General features: G+C 32.5%; 2 protein-coding genes across 3 annotated transcripts in view; both read right to left on the bottom strand.

The window, feature by feature from the left end:
• Positions 1-6,148: 6,148 nt before the first annotated feature.
• Positions 6,149-20,253, bottom strand: LOC149491065 (peptidoglycan-recognition protein LF-like). The gene is made up of 5 exons (XM_089706070.1): positions 20,055-20,253; positions 16,325-16,534; positions 14,316-14,488; positions 12,516-12,639; positions 6,149-12,153 (listed from the first exon to the last, which is right to left on the bottom strand). Exons 1-5 carry the CDS (start codon positions 20,077-20,079, stop codon positions 11,981-11,983), a joined length of 705 nt encoding a protein of 234 aa, XP_089562196.1. The 5' UTR covers positions 20,080-20,253; the 3' UTR covers positions 6,149-11,980.
• Positions 6,149-21,084, bottom strand: part of MED23 (mediator complex subunit 23) — a 263,054-nt gene continuing 248,118 nt past the window's right edge. Inside the window, exons 18-19 of one of the 2 annotated variants that reach the window (XM_089702063.1) lie at positions 7,264-8,687; positions 6,149-7,029 (exon numbers count right to left, since the gene is read on the bottom strand). The gene's annotated coding sequence lies outside the window, so the exon portion shown is untranslated. Of the gene's footprint in view, positions 8,688-21,084 lie in introns of both variants that reach the window. The other variant, XM_089702005.1, reaches the window with a different exon arrangement.

The raw sequence follows: 21,084 nt of genomic DNA, 5'->3' as shown, positions 1-21,084 counted from the left end.
TTTGATTGTTTTGATTGTTGTTATAATTAATATGGAGTGAAATATCCTATTCCAATGTTTTATAAACATTCCAATTTTCAGTACGCTTAACAATATAGCACGTTTTTACCCGACTGCCAAAGAAGGAGGGTAATGTTTTTCGAGTGTATGTAAGTATGTATGTATGTCTTTTCCTTTGTGACCACCTGTAGCCTAAACGGCTTGATGGGTTTTGATGTATGAGGTATCGTTAGATTTGTCTTGATTACGGGAGTGTCATAGGATACATTTTATCCTAAAAGTCCCACGGGATAAAGACATAATAATATTTTTTCTAAATTTCCCTTTAAAAAAATATGTATGCGGTATCATTAGATTCATTTCAATCACGGGAGTAATTAATATAGGATACGTTTTTTCTCAAAATTCCCACGGGAACATGTTAATTCTGCTTTTACTCTTTTTTTAGTGTGCAGTCGGGTATTTTGTTTTTTTAATAATAATTACTTGTTTAGATCTGCTAAAGATATATTTTTTTACATTCTTGAGATGCCAGATAATTTTTATGTAAATTCACACGGACAGCTCGAGTGGTCGACGTCAACTGATTGAAGCGGTCCGTGCACGGCCGCCCTTATTTTAAAAATAGATGTGAATTGTAAGGAGGTAATTCAAGACGATTTCTTCGACTCCGGCTATTTTGCTACAAATTGTATGTAAGAGCGAGTCTAACAAGCGCATAATAGACCTCTAGGAAATTGTCTCCGATATCTAAGGGAGGGGTTTGGTTCCTCCTTCGGCATATAAATATATCACAGTGTAGGTATCAGTAAATACATGAATCTTACATGAATGTATATTTTATATGTTAGATTTCAGAATGATCACACACATCTAAAAAAAAATCGTTGAGTGATAGAGGTGTAAATTGTTTGCCGGCCGTACGAAAATTCTTTCAACACAACGAACACGCGGTAGGTATTTAGTTTAATATAACCGTTAATAGGTACTCTATAAACTCCTTGTTTGTTCTTTACAAACTACTAACTATAACACTACACTACAGGGTCTACAGGGGCTCTGTATTCGTAGAAGGTTTTTTTATTTTTTTAATAACCAAATCTGTAACTAACACAAGACAACTTTTACTTTTTTATATTGTGTAATTCATGAGAATAGACCTTCAATTACTACATCAATGTCCATCTTAATTGCGTGTAGAGTAATTAACTATTGCTTGTTGTATTTCAACACTAAACACGTTTAATGAAACCTATTTTAAATGTAGGTGTGTTTGTCCGGGAGTTTGGAAGGGCTTGTGCAAATGTTTCCTTTTTCATTTATATCAGAAAAATAAATACGTCTATACTCGTACAGACTCGTACATAACGACATTCTTTCGCAGAAGTTAGTTAAGTATGTCTAAAATCAATAATGTAGAAATTAGTTTAAATTTAAAGTAAGTACGTAGTTATGTAAGTAACTACATATTTTATAGATTGAAAAAATCTTCAAGGCATATAATATTATCTGTCTACATTTTTTTCTATATTTTTTTTTGTATGTAACTACTTAATACTTATATCATTTACATTGATACTTAATACTTATATCATTTACATCAATTACATTGATCGAACCGGTTATAAAAAATATTGTTTAGTTTTTAAAGTGAAACTTTTATTACATCGCATCGTCTCAAACTTTTTGGTCTGTGTAGCGCGTGACGGTCGGCTGCCGCGATACACGCGACATGCGCTACACAAAGCAGTGTTCGGAACCGTTCGAACAGTTTCACTTTTACCGTGGTTTCATAAAACCACACATTTTTTTTAGTTAAATCTAGTCGTATGTAAACACATATCATATTATGAAGAATATTACAAGGATTTAATATTCAAGTGTATTAAAAAAATATTGCGTAATGTAGACCAGTGCACTGTGCAATTATCTATACGTACTATAATATGCAAATATTCGTTTCATTTGTGTTTAACCCAAAAACAGAATAATGAATTACTTTGAAACGTATTACAAACACACCTAAGTACTTACAAACTACTGTAATTTTTAATTTAATTATTTCTCTATATTAAATCTTATTAATATCTACGTTTTTCGAATGCCACATAGATATTATAATTATAAGTATATTTTAATTAAACTGAAACTTCCTTGATTGCATCGTGCTTTTGTAAGTCGCTCTAAAAATTTTCGGACCAATAGAAATGTGATATTTAAATAAGATATTTCATAAATTATACATTTGCGTAAGATTGTATGTTTGTTGGTATGTAATCAACTATTTTAGATTTAGTTAATTCTAATTAAAAAAATTGGTTGTCTGTAAAGTCGGTTTACTGACGATAGTTGAACGTGACAACGTCCGATTGTGCTTCTTTGTCGCTCGTTCCGCGCTCTTGCTTGCACTTCAAGCCTTACATGGAACGCCTCAGAGCGAGGTAACGCCGCATGAGTCATGTTTTTTCGTGCGTGCAGCCGGCTCTATCGAATTATAAGACGTTGTCACGTAAAAAAAAATAAAAAAAAATTATTAACTAACTATAAAGTCCCCTTGTGGGCTATGGGGCAGATGCGTTAAACCGCTAGCCGCTCCTTGGTGTCCGAGGGGTCCTGTCTTCGATTTACGAAGGTGACTAAAAAAATGTTACGGTCTGGCAGGAGAAAGGCTATTCACCTACTTGTCCGTAGAGAAAATCGATCAGAGAAATAACGTAAGTAATACCTTTTCAAATACGAGTTAACATAATAATTTTCAAAGTCAATATTGTTTCTAGATAGGCTGTGTGGGTTTTTAAGATAAAAAATCACATTAAGGATATCTTTCCATTAACATTTTTAAAATTAACTTTTCTATATTATGTACTACTCCAATAAAATATCAGTCAAGTGCGAGTCGGACTCGCAACACTAAAGGTTCCGTACAAATAAGAGCGTAAAGATTGACACAAAAGAAATGACAAATCCAATTTATGACCGTGCTAACTGTTGCCCTCCATTTTTATTGTTTGTTTTATTGCGGCAAGAGATTTCACATTATCTTTGAAAGTTTCATTTGTCAAATATGATGATTTCAACATCATATTTGACAAACATCATATTTGTCAAATATGATGTTCATGAGATAGATTGACGGACAGACAGGCAGCCAGCAGGATAGCGAAGCCTCAGTTATAGGGTTCCGTCTCAACCTTTGGGTACGGAACCCCAAAATCTAGCTTCATGTTAGTGAACCCATTTAAAATTTTAATTCAAAGCAGGCATATACCTAGGCAGGATACGTTTTAGCGCGGTGAAGAATCACATAGCTACCATACCATCTAGGGCCACCAAGACCACGAGGGCGAAGCCACGGGCGAAACGTAACTAGTATTTAGTAATGTATCATTAGATACAAGGTGGCCCAGAAAGACCGAAGTGGTGTGAATTGCTTATAACTTTTTATTTAAGAGATATTTTTTTAATTTTTTTTTTTTAAATACATTAAATTTATGGGGAATATTTTTGGATTAGTTATTAAAAATGATATCCCGCAAGTGGTGGCCATATTCTGCTTCGCACAAATGTGCTCTTTCCAACACATTTTCCATGACCTTTCGCAAAACTTCCGGTGGTATGTTGTTAATTTCTTCTCGAATATTGGTTTTTAACTCCTCAATAGTCCTAGGCTTATTAACATAAACTTTTCCTTTTAAATAGCCCCAAAGAAAACAGTCTGGAGCGGTTAAATCCGGGGAACGCGGAGGCCAATTAAAATTGCTGTTACGAGAAATTATTCTTTCACCAAAGATGTCGCGTAAAAGAGTCATTGTGGCCCTCGCAGTGTGCGCTGTGGCTCCATCCTGTTGGAACCATATTTGCGGATGGTTTTCCACGGCTGGCCTTACAAAATTTTGCAACATGGCCCGATATCGATCACCTGGTTGATGTTTCTGGATCCTCCCGAATACTCTCCTGTACCACTTGAATATTGTCAGCCGTGTGAACAGTTCGGTGTCTGCCGGGACCAGGAAGGTTCCTTACTGCTCCTCGTTCTCGAAAATTTGCAACCAGACGGTTTATTGTTGACTGAGAGGGTGCAACCCGCACATTAAATTGACGACGGTATGCACGCTGAGTCAACACAATGGACCGTTGATTTGAAAAGTAAATTTCAACAATTTGGGCACGTTGTTCAATTGTGTATTGCTCCATTATAAATTATCCAAGTCTTCTTTACAAAATACTGAAAAGAAAAGAAAAAAAAAATTATAATAAAAAAGTTATAAGGAATTCACACCACTTCGGTCTTTCTGGGCCACCCCGTAGTTGTAAATATCGATTTATTAAGCAAGTAACGACCTTCAACCACTAATAAGATAACAAGTGCCTATTGCCAAAATCATCATTCGAAAAGATCAATTTTAATAACCATAACATAATAACTATTGCGGCGTATATGATCTATTAACACATATGCCAATGCCATATTGCGTGCTTTACCAAACATTACATAATGTTATAATCCGCTAAGAGCGATAACATCTGAATCTTACGTTCATGGTCAAACGATGAAACTTTCTAAGTAACTAGAAATACATTATACATGTTTTACCAAAACATTCGGTGTCAAGACCGTATCCGAGAGTGCTCTTCGATCTTAAATAAATATAGAGACTGTCAGTTTATAATTTATTATATGGTTTCGGATAGTAGACATCTACTTTACTTTTTTAAATTGAACAGGGACAGACAAAGAAATAAATACATACCATAGAAAAAGTAAGTTTCATTGTTTGCCCTAATGATTTTTTAAATGTCAAAAATGCAACTGTTCAATTATTATTATAGTACTTACATAAGTATGAGATTTCCAAACTTTTCTTTAATTTAAAAAATACAATGAAAGCGTACTTTTATACTAACTATAAGTACAAACTTTCAAATCTACTTTAAAGAATCACGAACTCAATCAATGAAATAAGATGCCCTTGTACCTATTTATGGCAAATAGCGAATATTATGAAACAATGTATACCTACATAATAAGTTTAGACATGTTTACGACAATGCGTTAGGTATAATTATGGATACGAAACATTTTAATTAATTGTAATTAATTGGAACACGGTCGGATGATACAGCTGTGAGGAAATTCCGATCGCAACATTGTATTAACATTGCAAAAAATATACCTATATTTTTAACACAACTGTGACGCACAAAGTTCGGTTATCACTTATCAGTATACTTGGTATACCTACACGCAATGTGTGAGCGAGAGGTAATGTTTTTTAAGTTATAGTAAAAAAATATTTGTTTATCTGTAGTCATAGGTCATAGGTAGGTCATAGGTAGGCGGGTCGCTCGATGTCAAGTCCTACCACTGTCCATGAACATTTGCAGAGGCCTCAAGCGTTTGCAGGTCTGCAAATAGATAACAGACAATAAAAAGTAGGTATGGAACAGATAAAGGATCGATGACTGGAGTCTGCCTTTATATCCAGATAATTTAGGCTTCGTGGTGCTGACCCGGGATAAAAACAAAATAAAATATAGCCTGACCCCCCAGATATTTCTATTGGTAATATCATTTTTAAAATCGGTTGAGTAGATCCAAGGATTAAGCCCTACAAAGTACTAGCAAACAGATAGATTTATACAACTCTAGGTACAACTCAAGAAAGGTTAAAGACGTCGAGGCAGACAGTAAGGCAGGATGAATTAAAACAATTACCAACGAGTGGCCTCCTGTCAAAGTCAGCTTGTTAAATAGACTTTCTAATGTCCTCTCCTCAAGCAAATGAAATATTATATATTTACTAGCGGTCCGCCCCGGCTTCGCCCGTGGTACATTGGCCGATTCTCAGACTTACCCGATATGCACAGAAAATTTCATGAGAATCGGTCCACCCGTTTCGGAGGAGTATGCAGACTAACATTGTGACACGAGAATTTTATATATAAGATAAGATTACTAATTACTATTATTATCGTGAAGGTTGAGTGTAATTGAATTAGATCAACGTAGTGTATAAGGTTCAGCACTATGTAAGTTCACTTAAATGTCCTCTTAAACATTGAGGTTTTTTTATCCTTAAATGTCTCTTTCACATAAAAATTGTAAAGCTTTATCTCATATACTAAGGAAACTGAAATAAAAGCAGCCTTCCATTTAAATAACATTTATTAACCACAAAGTTTTATAATCTATACGCGGAATTACAATAAAAATGACTATCCACTAATTTATGTACAATATCACTTCAGTGCTGGAGACTTTTTTGAAATATACAATTAATCTACATGCGACATACGCGCAAACTTATCTAAATCTTAGTCACAATTTTAAGAACTAATCTTATTAACATTTACATAATTTCGTTAACATTAACATTTCATTCATGGCCAAAGCATAATAAATTTGAAATGCAAACAAAATTCATACTCTGAATGCATAATGTATTTCCGTGAACGCATTTAAGAAATAAATGAGCATAATTGTTATGTCTTAGAAAGTTGATAATCCTGTTCCATATTTTACCTTTAGATATTATAAGGTCCAGAAACGGTATTTTGATAAGTCGTAGAAATAACTAAGAATTTATTATGATACCGCTAGTGTAAAAAAAGCGGAAGACGAGCAGCTCATCCATGCTGTAGTCGAACCCCTTGGGCCCATGAGTAGACAAATAAACTTCACGTGGTCCACGGGGCATACCTGGGAACATTTTCGCCAGCCACCGCATCATCTGGGATCATCACCTGGGAGCACAGGGCGCTGACGCCGATAACATGTTTTAAAACGACCCAGCGCCTTTATGACCAGCACCAAACAAAGACTTTGAGAAGCATGTGGGGAGGTTTCCGTGGTTACGTGCATTATAGATAAATAAGAAAAAATTATAAAAGGCTGATGTTAAATACAGGGCAGCCTGCTTCTGGCCTCGATTTCTGTCTGCCTATAATGACCTGCTTTCAAGGTTCTCCGACCTGCTGTATGACGTTCGCGGTCAAAGACCGTTTGTTGCATCTGCGTATATGTAGCTCCTAGTGGCTCTGAGAACCCTCAATCTTTTTGCGAAGGGCCCTATCCCCTTGGTCTCCTCAGAGGCGATACGCTGTACGAGAATCGCAATTCCTTGCGGTTAAAATCATTCACTATTTTATGATTAATATTATATAATAATCATGATGATTCAAGCAATTTACAGCGAACCTGGTTATGTCTACTTGGTAAACGATTACCTATGTATAACAATAATCTACGCATAAAATCAAAACTAAGCTAACTCAGGAAGTTCCTACATTATCCAGTCCTCTGCGACTCGATTATATCTAATTGATAAACTATTACCTATGTATAACTATAATCTACGAAGAGAATCAAAACTTAGCGTTATAACAGACGAACGGCAAGTTGCGAACGGCAGCCGTCGACATATGGACTGCTGCCGTCGACGCGCCGTCGATATGTGGCGACGGCTGAAGTAGCCTCTGCCGTTCACAACTTGCCGTTCGTCTGTTAGAACTCTAAGGTAACTCAAGAAGTACCTATATGTTCCAGTCCCTTGCGATTCAAATCATATTTAATCATAATAATCATGATGTTTCAAGCAATTTACAGCGAACCTGGTTATGTCTACTTGGTAAACTGTTACCTATGTATAACTACATTCTAGGCAGAAAATCAAAACTAAGGTAACTCAGGAAGTACCTACATTATCCAGTCCCTTGCGATTCACTTGGTTATATCTACTTGGAAAACCTATGTATTATTATCTAAAGTAACTCTAAGGTACAGTACGATTCAAACTTAATGGCGGCTCGGAACATCGAACGATCTGATGGGCAGAAAACAATTTTAGATATTACCGGAACGTTAAGGGTCGGATACCTGCGCGCTCGTGCATTCACAGCTAACTTCAGAACCGCCATTAAGATTGAATCGAACTATAACTCTTCTTATGGTCCAGTCCCTTGCGTCTCTAATCACCTACTTGCTATATGAAATCGATCAGTTCGACAGCTATATGAAATGTTTTTGCCCGATGAATCAAATGGGGATATAATACTTAAGATTAAATATTTCTATATATTTTTAGCCCCGTGTCACTGCTGAGACACGGGCTTCCTACTCATACACTACATATTTTACATGTTAATAAATAATTCTAATTTCTTTCTTTCTTTCTTTCTAATTACGACATCTGATGGTCTCGATCTTTCAAGATTCAAATACAATTAATTCTAGAGATATTCGAAAACACTTAAAATATATACCGTACAAATTATGGTCATCTTATCAGATAATAGATATAGGTAGAGATTGTCTAATCTAAAAATGAACGCCCCTCAAATTACGTGTATAGACGCAATACACACAAATTGGTCTGCCTCATTGGTCGTTCTGTCCTCCAGTTCAGTCCATGCCCGAACGACAGGACCAGTTGGCCAACTAGTGCATAAATGACGCGATGCACGACAGAACGGACGTGTCATTCCGTACATAGCGCGCTCTCCCCGCCATACAATGCTAGGCACCTGAACTGATCGCCCGATTAGTTGACAAATCAGTGCGCGAGAGAGTCAAAGTTTGCAGTAGAATCGCCGCGCGCACACATATAAAGTGGTTCTATAATTATTTGTCCTCACACATTGAAACAATTAAGTTTAGTGGAGGGGCGTTCATTTTTAGATTAGACAATCTCTATACTATTTATTCACAAATTTCATATAGATTCAATATCATATTTGTGAATAAATAAAAAAAATTAACGCATTATTCTATATTATAGAATAATTCGTTATATTTTTTTTGACGATCATGCCCCATCATCACTGATCACGATTGATGCAAATAAACAAAATATTATATGACTTCATTTCAGCATAAAATACAATTGGCATCGGAATGAAAATTGAACAACCGAATTTATCGGCGTGTTTTCACTATTGCACATAGTAAACTCAGAATCAAAATGTTAATGTCAATAAATTGTAAAATATACAGCGAACCTGGTTATGTCTACTTGGTAAACTATTACCTATGTATTATCTCTATTATACATTCTATGCAGAAAATCAAAACTAAGGTAACTCAGGAAGTACCTACATTATCCAGTCCCTTGCGACTCACTTGGTTATATCTACTTGGTAAACCTATGTATTATCTAAAGTAACTCTAAGGTACAGTACGATTCAAACTTAATGGCGGCTCGGAACATCGAACGATCGATGCGCAGAAAACAATTTTAGATAACCGGAACGTTAAGGGTCGGATACCTGCGCGCTCGTGCATTCACAGCTAACTTCAGAACCGCCATTAAGATTGAATCGAACTATAACTCTTCTTATGGTCCAGTCCCTTGCGTCTCTAATCACCTACTTACTATATGAAATCGATCAGTTCGACAGCTATATGAAATGTTTTTGCCCGATGAATCAAATGGGGATATAATACTTAAGAATAAATATTTCTATATATATTTAGCCCCGTGTATGTTCCCACTGCTGGGACACGGGCTTCCTACTCATACACTACATATTTTACATGTTAATAACTAATTACGACATCTGATGGTCTCGATCTTTCAAGATTCAAATACAATTAATTCTAGAGATATTCGAAAACACTTAAAATATATACCGTACAAATTATGGTCATCTAATAGATATAGGTATACTATTTATTCACAAATTTCATATAGATTCAATACCATATTTGTGAATAAATAAAAAAAATTAACGCATTATTCTATATTATAGAATAATACGTTGTTTTTTTTGACGATCATGCCCCATCATCACTGATCACGATTGATGCAAATAAACAAAATATTATATGCCTTCATTTCAGCATAAAAATACAATTGGCATAGGAATGAAAATTGAACAACCGAATTTATCGGCGTGTTTTCACTATTACACATAGACCCAGAATCAAAAAGTAAATGTCAATAAATTGCAATATATACTGAAACTAACTCAGATCTACTTTTATAAAGTACACCAAAAGGCGACGCGACATCCAAGAGATAAGTTCTGACGTCATCAATGAGATATACATATGGAGACGACACCGCCTACATCACTTATGTTCCGCTCAACATACGCCATATGGCGTAACTGCACGCTCATTTTTTTATTTGTTTTAAAGTCAAACGCATCAAATACGCCTTCGTGTGTGTTACGATATTGCACAAATAAGACGGAAAAGTGCAAAGGAATAACTTTCATCGGTAAGTACCTAACTAGATAATAAATTTTAAAACTTAGATAGAGCAAAAAAATGGCGCACAGATTTTGTTCGTGGTGTCTCCTCCATACGTAGTAATATTATCTCAATGGACGTCATGGAATGTAGGTAAAAAATCTCGAAAAAACAAAAATTAATGAAAATACCCAATAATAATATAAGTAAAAAGCTCTGGGAGTGGCTAATAAGTCACAATTTACATCATTTGTCTCTTTTTTGCTCACGTGCGATCTTATTGTGACGTCAAATCGTGTGTGCGTTATTATGCTGTTTCAATGAACCAATGTTGTGTTGGTAAGCCACTACACCTTTTTACTTATAATATTATTATTGAAAAACCAATCGAACATTTCTACGGAAAATTATGTGCAGTAAATTTGTAAGACACTAATGAAAGAAAAAGAAAAATCAATAATTTTCTGTTAAATTGAGCGACCTTGAATTTTTCATTTATATTTTCATTCTTACGTCACGTTGCCTTTTTCGGGGAAAGGTTAAGATTATCACATAGACTCTTTAAATATTATATTTTAATGCTAACTATTACGATTAAAATTAAAATATGAAATACAATAACTAAATAATAAGTATATTAACAATATTCAAGAATAATTAATAACAATAACAAAATATTAATCTAAGTTTTTGGATACATGTTGTAATATAGAAAATTGCTTAAATCTACTTTGGTTATCTATAATTTAAATACTATATAAAAGTTATCACATATTAACAATTCCTTGATATTGACTATAATATAGTATGTACAAGTAGGTAACATAATTTTTTTTTATGTATTTAATGAATTATATATAAAAATGCACACATTAAAAGCTTTACGTTAGAAAAGCTAGTCAATTTTATGAACTATAATCTTAAAATTTTTTATTCGCTATAAACTACTCTATGGATTTTTGTCCATATCTACTCGAACCTTGTTTCTACCTCAAATCTACAATCTAATTGTAGTCTAATAAATAATAACTTTTTTTTTATTATAATCATTACATTCTAATTCTAATGCATTAAAATCTAATTTAATGTCACATTAATAGTTTGTAAAAGATTACACAGTAAGGGTAAATATTCGAACTTTTCACTTGAAATAATAAAAATTAATATCAATTTTGAGAATAATATAAAGGCTATTCCTTCGAGATACAACCCAAACTACATAATATAAATTTAAAAATGGCGTTTGGTATAAATACCGTTTCGCTTCTTACATCTATCTTTTTACGCACATCGAAAACGACTAATAAATAGTACATCAAAGAGACAATAAATATCGTTATCCAAAAATTTACATGCAAAATTCTAATGACGTTCGATAACATTTATATCAAGTCTAAAACACTTAGAAAGGAATAATTCTTCTACAAATTCACTTAAGGGATCTCTACACATTGGGCAGCGTTGGCCCAACACGCTCGTCGATGTTTGCCACCATTAGAGCTAGCGCGCACGAGCAACTTTGTCTCCGCAACTATTTTGTCTCTCCCATCAATTTGTATGGGGAGTTGCGTCGCTACGTGCGCGCACTTTCATACTAGCCCATGGGTGGAGAGACAAAATAGTTGCGGAGACAAAGTTGCTCGTGCGCGCTCGCTCTTACGGCGATTATGAATAAACATCTACAATGCCGATCATAGATATTTAGGCCCTATCACACTATTGTGATTGCCTCTACTCGCCCAACGCGCCCATTGTTTAAAGGGCCCATATTCTATTGAATATTTTGATTTATTCTACTGTTTTGATAGACAAACTGTCAAACAGCTTGGTTGGAATATTTTTGGTATTTCTACCGATTAGAGTGTAGTTGGAAGATAAAAAGTGTAGTCTCACAGATTTGGCAAGGAAGTCATTGAATGCGTCGATTTGCGGCTGCGGCGGGCTGACGTCAGTGAAATTACCTAAAAAGATTTTGATATTTAGTTTTATAACATTAAAATGCTTTATAAAATAGAAATACATTGATCACGAAGCGGCATTCGAACATAATATGAATATATCTACTATTTCTATATATTTTACTAGTGGCCGTTTTACTAAAAAATCTAGATACGGTCCACTATAAAAAAAACCTAGACTCCAAAAAAGTTCATGGAGTTGTGTAAACTAATAACAATATTAAAATAATTTATTTGCTTTAACCCAATTTCGCTAAATTTAATCGACATCTATATGTATATTCAATTTTGAGTTTAACCACAATTACTATTTTCACCAACAACTCATGTTTTATGTATATTATGTGTAAATTATAAAAACGTACCAATAAAAGCTACAATAAGTGTAGACGGAGGGTTATCCATATATTGTTTCCAGCCAAGGCCTTGGAATAACGAACCGTTTGATGAAACCAAAAAGTTGTAAGCCAATTCCTTGCTATTCGCCATCTGAAAGAAATTTATGTAACTATAATATTATAATTAACTCAACTAGTTTATACCTCGGTTTCACCCGTACCGCTCTTGTTCTGTGAGAAAAAGCTATTTCATTTCAAAAAATGTATTTAATCCATGGAATAATTTTTTAATTGTTTTAATGGACAGTTGTTCAATTTTAGTAGGTATATATTTGCTTTTTTGGGTTACTGCAAACCAGAGCTGTATAAAAAAAAATACAGCCAGTTCCCATTTAAGCCAAAGAGAGGTCCACCTCATTTTCCCTTTACAGTTTTAAGCTACATTATATATTTTTATAATTAAACGACAAATTAAAGAGAGTCAAATTGTAAAGCCTAGACAAAGAGATAATAAGTTATTAACTTATTTAAAATATAAGACAAAATAATTTGAAATTCATTTTAATGCTAGCATAATAAGTGCCATGCAGAATATTTTCCGGGTTTTAATGGACCAAGTAAATCCTATTTAAGTTGTTAGTTTATACCTAATCGATTAAAACCCGGAAGATTTATCATACCGAAATTAATGACGCACATAACACATTAAAAAATAACATTTATTTATTGTCAAAATATTTATAATTTCAAAATGTAGTTTATTTTGTTATTATATTATGCATATATTAACTTTGTGCAGTGACCCAGAGACCTTGGGATTTAATTCCAAAATTTGGAAAAATTCAAAATGATTTTTGATTTATCTGTATTCTGATTACTGTCCATAATACTTTGACTGACGTCACAAATATGTAAAACAAAACATTGTAAAAAATATGTTCTTTCATATGGCATAGTATGATTGTTTGTAGTTTGATATTTATTATTTATCTGCACATATAAAGAGGAATCTTAAAAATATAACATCTTTAATTTTTTAAGCAAAACATAATTAATCAATGCTTATTTTAATGAAATTTGTTAGATCATTAAGCTCTTGATAGACACTTGAAAAATTAAGGATATCTACACTAATATTATAAAGAGGAAAACTTTGTTTGTTTGATTGTAATGAATAGGCTCATAAACTACTGGACCGATTTTGATGAAATTTGGCACAGATAATCTCTAGACCCTGAGAAAGAACATAGGCTACCTTTTATTGCGAAATATGAACCACGGGCGAAGCCGGGGCGGACCGCTAGTATAGGATAATTTGTATTGTTTTTGCTAACGGATTTTGATTAATACAGTATACCTACGTAAAATAATAATACTTTAATAGTTGGTGGGATATTGTACTAGTATTTTATGTATCAACCTTTAAAAGCTTTACGTACAATGCTGATTTGACTCGAATTTTGACAAAGATGAACTTTACTCTCAAATGGTTGTGTAGCTTTTTCCAATAAAATTTAATATCAATCCTAGAAACCGCATTTTCTAATGTACAATCTTCCCAAAAGTTTTTAAATCTCCGCCCACGTATCTATCACTAGCTTTCCGCCGAGTCTCTGTCTAAAACTTGACAAATTATACTAAAACCTTCGTCTTTAATCACTCTATCTATAAAAATTAAAAACACATCAAAATCTGTTGAACAAATTTTAAATACATATCTAAGAAGCATACAGACGGCAGTCAGCAACTTTGTTTTACACAATGTAGTTATACAAATTCAGCAATACCACAACCGCACATTCTACACAAACATCCGTAACACGATACCTGTATCTCGTTGATCAACTGCAAACATTCAGCTGTGACGTCACACGGCCGCGTGTCTGTGTGCGACACTAACACACGCGTAGCCTCTGTTAACTCTCGTAAGCTGAGTGATTCCCCGAATTGTGGAACTTCTAAAACTTGGAGCGTATCGTCGATCGGTGGTAGGATGTTCTCTGTAATATTTGTTTTTTAATGAATACTTTAAGAAACTACGACCAGAGAGCCTACCGTGGCTTCTGAAAATACTTTATAATAAACTAGTGGTCCACCCCGGCTTCACCCGTGGTACATATTTCGCAATAAAAGGTAGCCTATGTCCTTTCTCGGGTATCAAAATATCTCCATACCAAATTTCATGCAAATTGGTTCAGTAGTTTAGGCGTGATTGAGTAACAGACAGACAGAGTTACTTTCGCATTTATAATATTACGTGTGATTTTCGGGATAAAACCTACTCTCTCTACTCTATTTGTGTGCTAAATTTCATTGTAATCGGTTCAGTAGTATTTGCGTGAAAGAGTAACAAACATACACACACACATCCTCACAAACTTTCGCATTTATAGTATTAGTAGGATGATGTAATTTCATGTATTGTTTTCGAAAAAAAAAACAAATCATTTCAAAATAACAGTTATAATTATAAAAACCGGATTTTAATTTTAAACAAATAATTCAAATAACCAGTATTTTTTATTAACATTTAATAATTACCGGGTCATTGCAATTAAATGTCAAATTTTAAATGTGTTTTTCTCATACTGGTTTTTAAATTATTATTATTATTAAGTCGTGTTAACGAAATAATTTAGTATTATTAATGTTTATGCAGATTTTAATTTATTAAATGCAAATTTATGAAAGAAAAAATGCGTGGGCATTAATAACAGCTTAAATAAGGAACTCAGATTTCTTAGAGAATTAAAGTTGTTTTGTACATGTGCCACGGTAAAGTATAAGTTTAAAATGGAGCTATTATTTTAAATTTTTTATTATCATTATTATAACAAACGATTAAAAATAGCTGTCTCAGTACAAATGTATATTATGAAATATTTTATTTCAAAAGGCCACATGTATAAATATCAATAAGACAAGACTCAGCAAATGGCATGCCATCATTACATATTATCACATTGCATACATATGTAATTACAGTAAAGACATCATAAAAATAGTTCTAAGCATTATTATGTCTAACATTATAACATTAGAATTCCATTCACGATTTGAATTATTCATTTATTTTAATTATATAAAAAAAATTAAATCTTAATAAGTCAATGTAACAAATTGCTATACAAGATATAGGACAACTTCATATGACATATAGGGTTTCTATATTTTAAACTACTTACTTAACCAAATTAAATATAAGTAAATATAATTATTGTAATTTACATTTATATTTAAACTGTTATACTTGAAAGAAACACTATAAATTCTGTACATTTTATTGCAAATTATAGCAACGTAGTCTCTTGTAAGCCACAGTCTTAGTTTTGATATAAATATGTAACACATTTTATTGGTAATAATCTTCCTGTTCTGTTGGTTAAATAAAGAACACCTAAATTATGTGTAAAAGGTTAATTCACTTTAAGGACAATTTGTTTAAAAATGTATTGTTATCTTTTCATAAATATAGAATGCTGTGGCATAAACCATAATTATTATGTAATATAACTAATATTGTGATAAAAACTACACATAAGTTCATTGGAATTTATCCTATATCACTATATTTACTTTAAAAGAGCAAGCCTTAGAATCGTTTTTATACGAGCTTGACTCAGTCAAATATCAAACAAATTCAATTAAAATATGCTCATAAAGTTACAACAATAATTACACTACAATAAATGAAAACTACCAAAATTCTTTCAGTACCTTACTAGATAGGCATTTAAGAAGGGTGCAAAGTATTTCGCTAATGCAAATGGGAGCGGAGCAATGAGTGCATAACCAGGGGGCACAGCTTTTTAAAAAATTTACCGAAAGAAACATACCTGAGTCACTCTGAAGAATCAGTAGATAAATGCCAATTACGATGCCTGCTAACAGAATAGACAGCAGGAATCCAACAGTTATTATAGTGACTAGGTTGCTCTGCCTTATCCTGTGGTTGTCAGGAAATCTGTTGATGAGTGGAGTGTCTTCAGACGGCCTGGCCTGCGATTCTTCATCGCGTTGGAACGAGCTCCTGCGTGTCTCATGGTCTGGAAAAAAGTACTTGTTTAAGTATGTTTAGTGGTTTAGACGCTGTAAATACATATATCTTATCTGTGGCAATGCAAATATAGTCTTTCTATATGCAAATATGGAGAGTATTGGCCAGTTGGTAAGTAGGTTATATTGTGGTGGATTATGACAATAGGTTCGCCTCCTACAATGGGAATTATAACAGAACTTCTTGTTTATAAGTATAAGTTCTCAAGCCTCTATATTGCATTAAATATAGTATCGGACTTTAAATTTAAGAATAAGTATTTCACTTGCATATACAACAATATTTACTATCAATTATAAAACTTTGAGAAACTACAAATTTTAAAGTAAAACAACACAATTGTTATGCTCAAAATCACTCATTTAAAATAACAGTTTATCACTTAGATTTTAAAATTATAACACCCACTTTCACTTTAGTTAGCATTCTCAGGTATATTAAAGTTAATAAACCTACATTAATTATTAATATTAAGTACAACACTTTTATTCATATAAAACTTCAATTATTCATATAAAACTTCGTCACAAATAAAAATTCAAACATTACCGCAAATATAATTCATTTGAATTTCAATCATTCTATGAGCATAAAACCATTTGCAATGAACTTGTTATAATAAAATGTATGTAATTGTGAAATAATATCCGTTACTACTTATCAAATACAATATATTAAATCCTTGTGAATAAATTTATTATCTGTAAACTAACATCTGGTATGTAGGTATTAATTGCATGCCATTTAAATGGTGAAGTTTTTAATGGTCTACTGTTATCATTTGAGAATAGTATCAAAAATGAGTAACATTTGATGTTCAAACATCATACAAATGACTATAATTTAAAGTTTGTGTGGGTGAATGTCTTTTAATTACAACAAGAATATGACGGTCATTTTTTATATTGCTCATTTACACTGTTTGGTTATTTACCCGTGAACTAACAATATAAATAAAATCTGTTTTTGTGCTAAAGTAGGAAGGTTAAAGGTTGAAATTTATTCAATTGTTGTTTTTATTACTACAAGCATGTTCATTGTTGCTAGGAAAACGAACTTTTAGTAAATAAAATTTGTGTAAAAGTATATTGGTCTGGGATGTAGACTTTGTAGTTATGGTGGTTTTATCACGATTCGTTATACATATTGTAAAAATTTCTGTGACTTATTGCATCTAAGGTTAGAAGCAGTTAGAAGGAACATACTATTGTTTATTAATAAATAATATTTCTATATCTATATAATTCATTCTATTGTTTATAATAATAATTCCATTTGATAAATAATAATCACAATGGAATTTTTTCCTCATAATTAGTAGATAAAATTACTGCTCACAATTTAAACATCAACAAGTTTAAATTCTGTTCGTTTTAAATATTTATGTCTACTTAATATCAGAGATATGAGTTGTGACTTATTTGAAATAGTTTTTGGAACTTATTTCGAATTTTAAAGTGCAATGGTAATGCATAATACTTTTTGATTCAGTTAAGACAAGAATAATTTGAAACATATTATGAATCACAATAAATATAGCCTATGTCAAGTGCTGAAAAAATCTTCACATCTTTGCATTAGGTATCCAGTTTGTCTAATTTTCGCATACCTATAATCATTATCATCATGACTATAATGTACCTTTAAACAGTTTTTCATTTTCGTTTTGTATAGCCAAGTAGTCAGTAGACATAATGAAGTATTTAATCCATACTAATATTATAAATGCGAAAGTATCTCTGTCTGTCTGTCTGTTACTCAATCACGCCTAAACAACTGAACCAATTTTCATGAAATTTGGTATGGAGATATTTCGATACCCGAGAAAGGACATAGGCTACTTTTTATCCCGGGAAAATGACGCAATCCCGGAAATCCCACGGGAACGGGAACTATGCGGGTTTTTCTTTGACTGCAGCGCGGGCCAAGCCACGGGCAGAAAACTAGTAAACAATAAACAGAAACAATAAACTTGTAACGTTTGTTATCATAATTACTTACCTCACACAAACCCTACAGTAAAAAAAACAAGTCATTGCAATAGAAATATGTATAATAAAATACAAATTTAAGATCACAATATTCACACAAAAAAGTACCTATTAATGTACTTTAAATGAAATACCTGTGTATCTGTGTTCCATTATGCCACTATAATGTTTTATTTATTCAATTAACTATTTGAATGTACATGATCTTGACAGTACCTGATACTGTTCTCAACTGACATTTGTTGATAATACAATAGTGTTTGTAAACATAGACAGGAGTTGTATCAAGTTTCAGCAGGATGTATCATATTTCTAATAATTAAATGCCTTATCTTATCATCAACTTATGAGAGAATAATCTACTGATTAATGCTTTAAATATTTTATGAAGACTTATTATGAAAAGGTGACTTTCTCAAATGCTTACTAACATTTAAAATGCAAGCGCTATTAATCTGTTCATATGTTTGGCATGTTTACATGTCAAAACCGATGAACACATTTGTTTGATTAGTCCTTTAGTTATACATGTAAGCACTGCAGTCTGCAACTACTACTGTGATCTAAACCAAGAGGTGATTTCTAAAATGAGTTTAAAGTGAATTAAAGAGAACCTGACTGATTAGTTTAAAGTTAAAAGAGAATACCTACTAACCATTTGTGTAAGTCATACTTGTCTCTCTTTTCTTTGTCTGTATGTGTGTGTTGTATAAAGGATTTTGTACTTTTAGGGGAAAATAAAAGATGGTAGGTACATAACAAGGGAAAATAAGAAATGAATATTATAAGTTGTTTCGTAAATTAGGTGAAACAAACTAATTTAAAATTATAGCTAAGCCTCACTTTACGCATTATACATATATGATGTTATAGTAAAATATATCTAAATATTTATAAAATTACTAGCAGTCCGCCCCGGCTTCGCCCGTGGTACATATTTACGTTTTCTCTACGTAAGAACCATCCTCGTACTTCAAGGAATATAATAAAAAAAGAATTATCGAAATCGGTTCAGCCGTTCTCGAGTTATGCGCTTACCAACACATTTTGCGATTCATTTTTATATATAAGAAGATTACAGTCTAATGTATTTTTAGTAATCCATAAATAATAAAGGCTCGACCTATTCAGCTAATTCTTTTTTTAAGTATTTATCTTAGGGCGGCTAGTTTTATCTAAATTTAAATCTTACATAAATCATACAGTTCCTATTATAGTTATTACTAATTAATCAAAAGGCTTTGTCGTTTCTTATTATTTATTTAATAAGCTTACAAAAGAAAACTACACAATGGATTGGATGCAAACAACAATGAATTATATTATCAAACAATAGAAATAAGGGTAAATATCGATGAATCATATAAACCGTAATACTTAATTAATTGGTATTTTTTAATAAACACAATGTTTAGAGAGAGCCGAGAATATAGATAAAAATTGTGATAAATTTTCCATTAAAGTTAGAGCAGAATACGGCGACGTAGTAAAAAATCAATAACTTTATCATAGACTTACCCACTGGTGATATAAGGGGTTGCATTGTTTTATCGTTTCTTTCACATTATTCTCTGGGTAGATTACCCAGGAGAAAACAAATAACATAAAGTTTATTTTAAATAGAACAATATTCATTTATGGACAAAAATATAAACAAACAAAAACTATAGAGAAAAAACATTTTTCATTTCCTTCTTCGGTCTTCCATTGAAAATTGAAATTATTGATAAGCTGTCAATGTCATTTAATGTTACCATTTGTTTAACGTTTTTATATTATGATTTTTACTCTGTGCTAGCGGCATATTCACAGGCATATTCACGGCATAATAAATTACTTCGCGTTGCGTTGGCCCCTGTGGGTGGCTCGAATCTGCACAGTCACACAGAAGCACAGAATACATAATATGTAGTAGCTAAACGCTACAGAACGGACACTCTCCAGTCTCCGCCCCCTGCCAAAATTAAACATTACCTCAACCCGCACTATCAGTCTAAAAATCTTTCTAAAAATGGTCCACATTTATCTACAAGGACGATACGCAACGAAGATTGACAACATTAATCAAATTGACTTAAAGTAATTTTATTATTTTGGATTTGTGCTTAGATTTGTGATTATCGTTTTTGTAAATAAATAAAAATGCGTATTCTCAACATATTCATAACAACAAAATAACCTGATGCGAAGTTGTTTACATAGACGTGACGTCACGTGTGTTTCGGTCAGAATGGCCGACTGCAGTGCAATTTCAATGTTTTATTTTATTTATAATCTCATTAATCTAAGTCATTAATCTTAGGTAATGTTTTTAATATTTCTAAGTCACTATTTTTAATTTATTTATTATACATTTCCCCTTAATAACACTAATTCGATCATTGAAGGATTCTGTCGTCACGCCTATAACCTTGGTCATCCCTCGGTAGCCTCGTGTAAAATTTAAGTTAAATATTTGAAAGGAGCAAATAGAATGATAAAGGATAAAAAAACAAAAACCTTTCTTCTTGCCATGAATAGACAAACAAAAAAACAACATTTAAGGTTC

Source organism: Colias philodice, chromosome 1 (assembly GCF_061535455.1).
Source record: "Colias philodice isolate Cphi_HAF_F1 chromosome 1, ilColPhil1 Martin Lab GWU primary, whole genome shotgun sequence".
In the NCBI taxonomy this organism is placed as follows: domain Eukaryota; kingdom Metazoa; phylum Arthropoda; class Insecta; order Lepidoptera; family Pieridae; genus Colias; species Colias philodice.
Note: the sequence above shows the minus strand (reverse complement) of the source record. Positions and strands in the feature narration are given on the sequence as shown.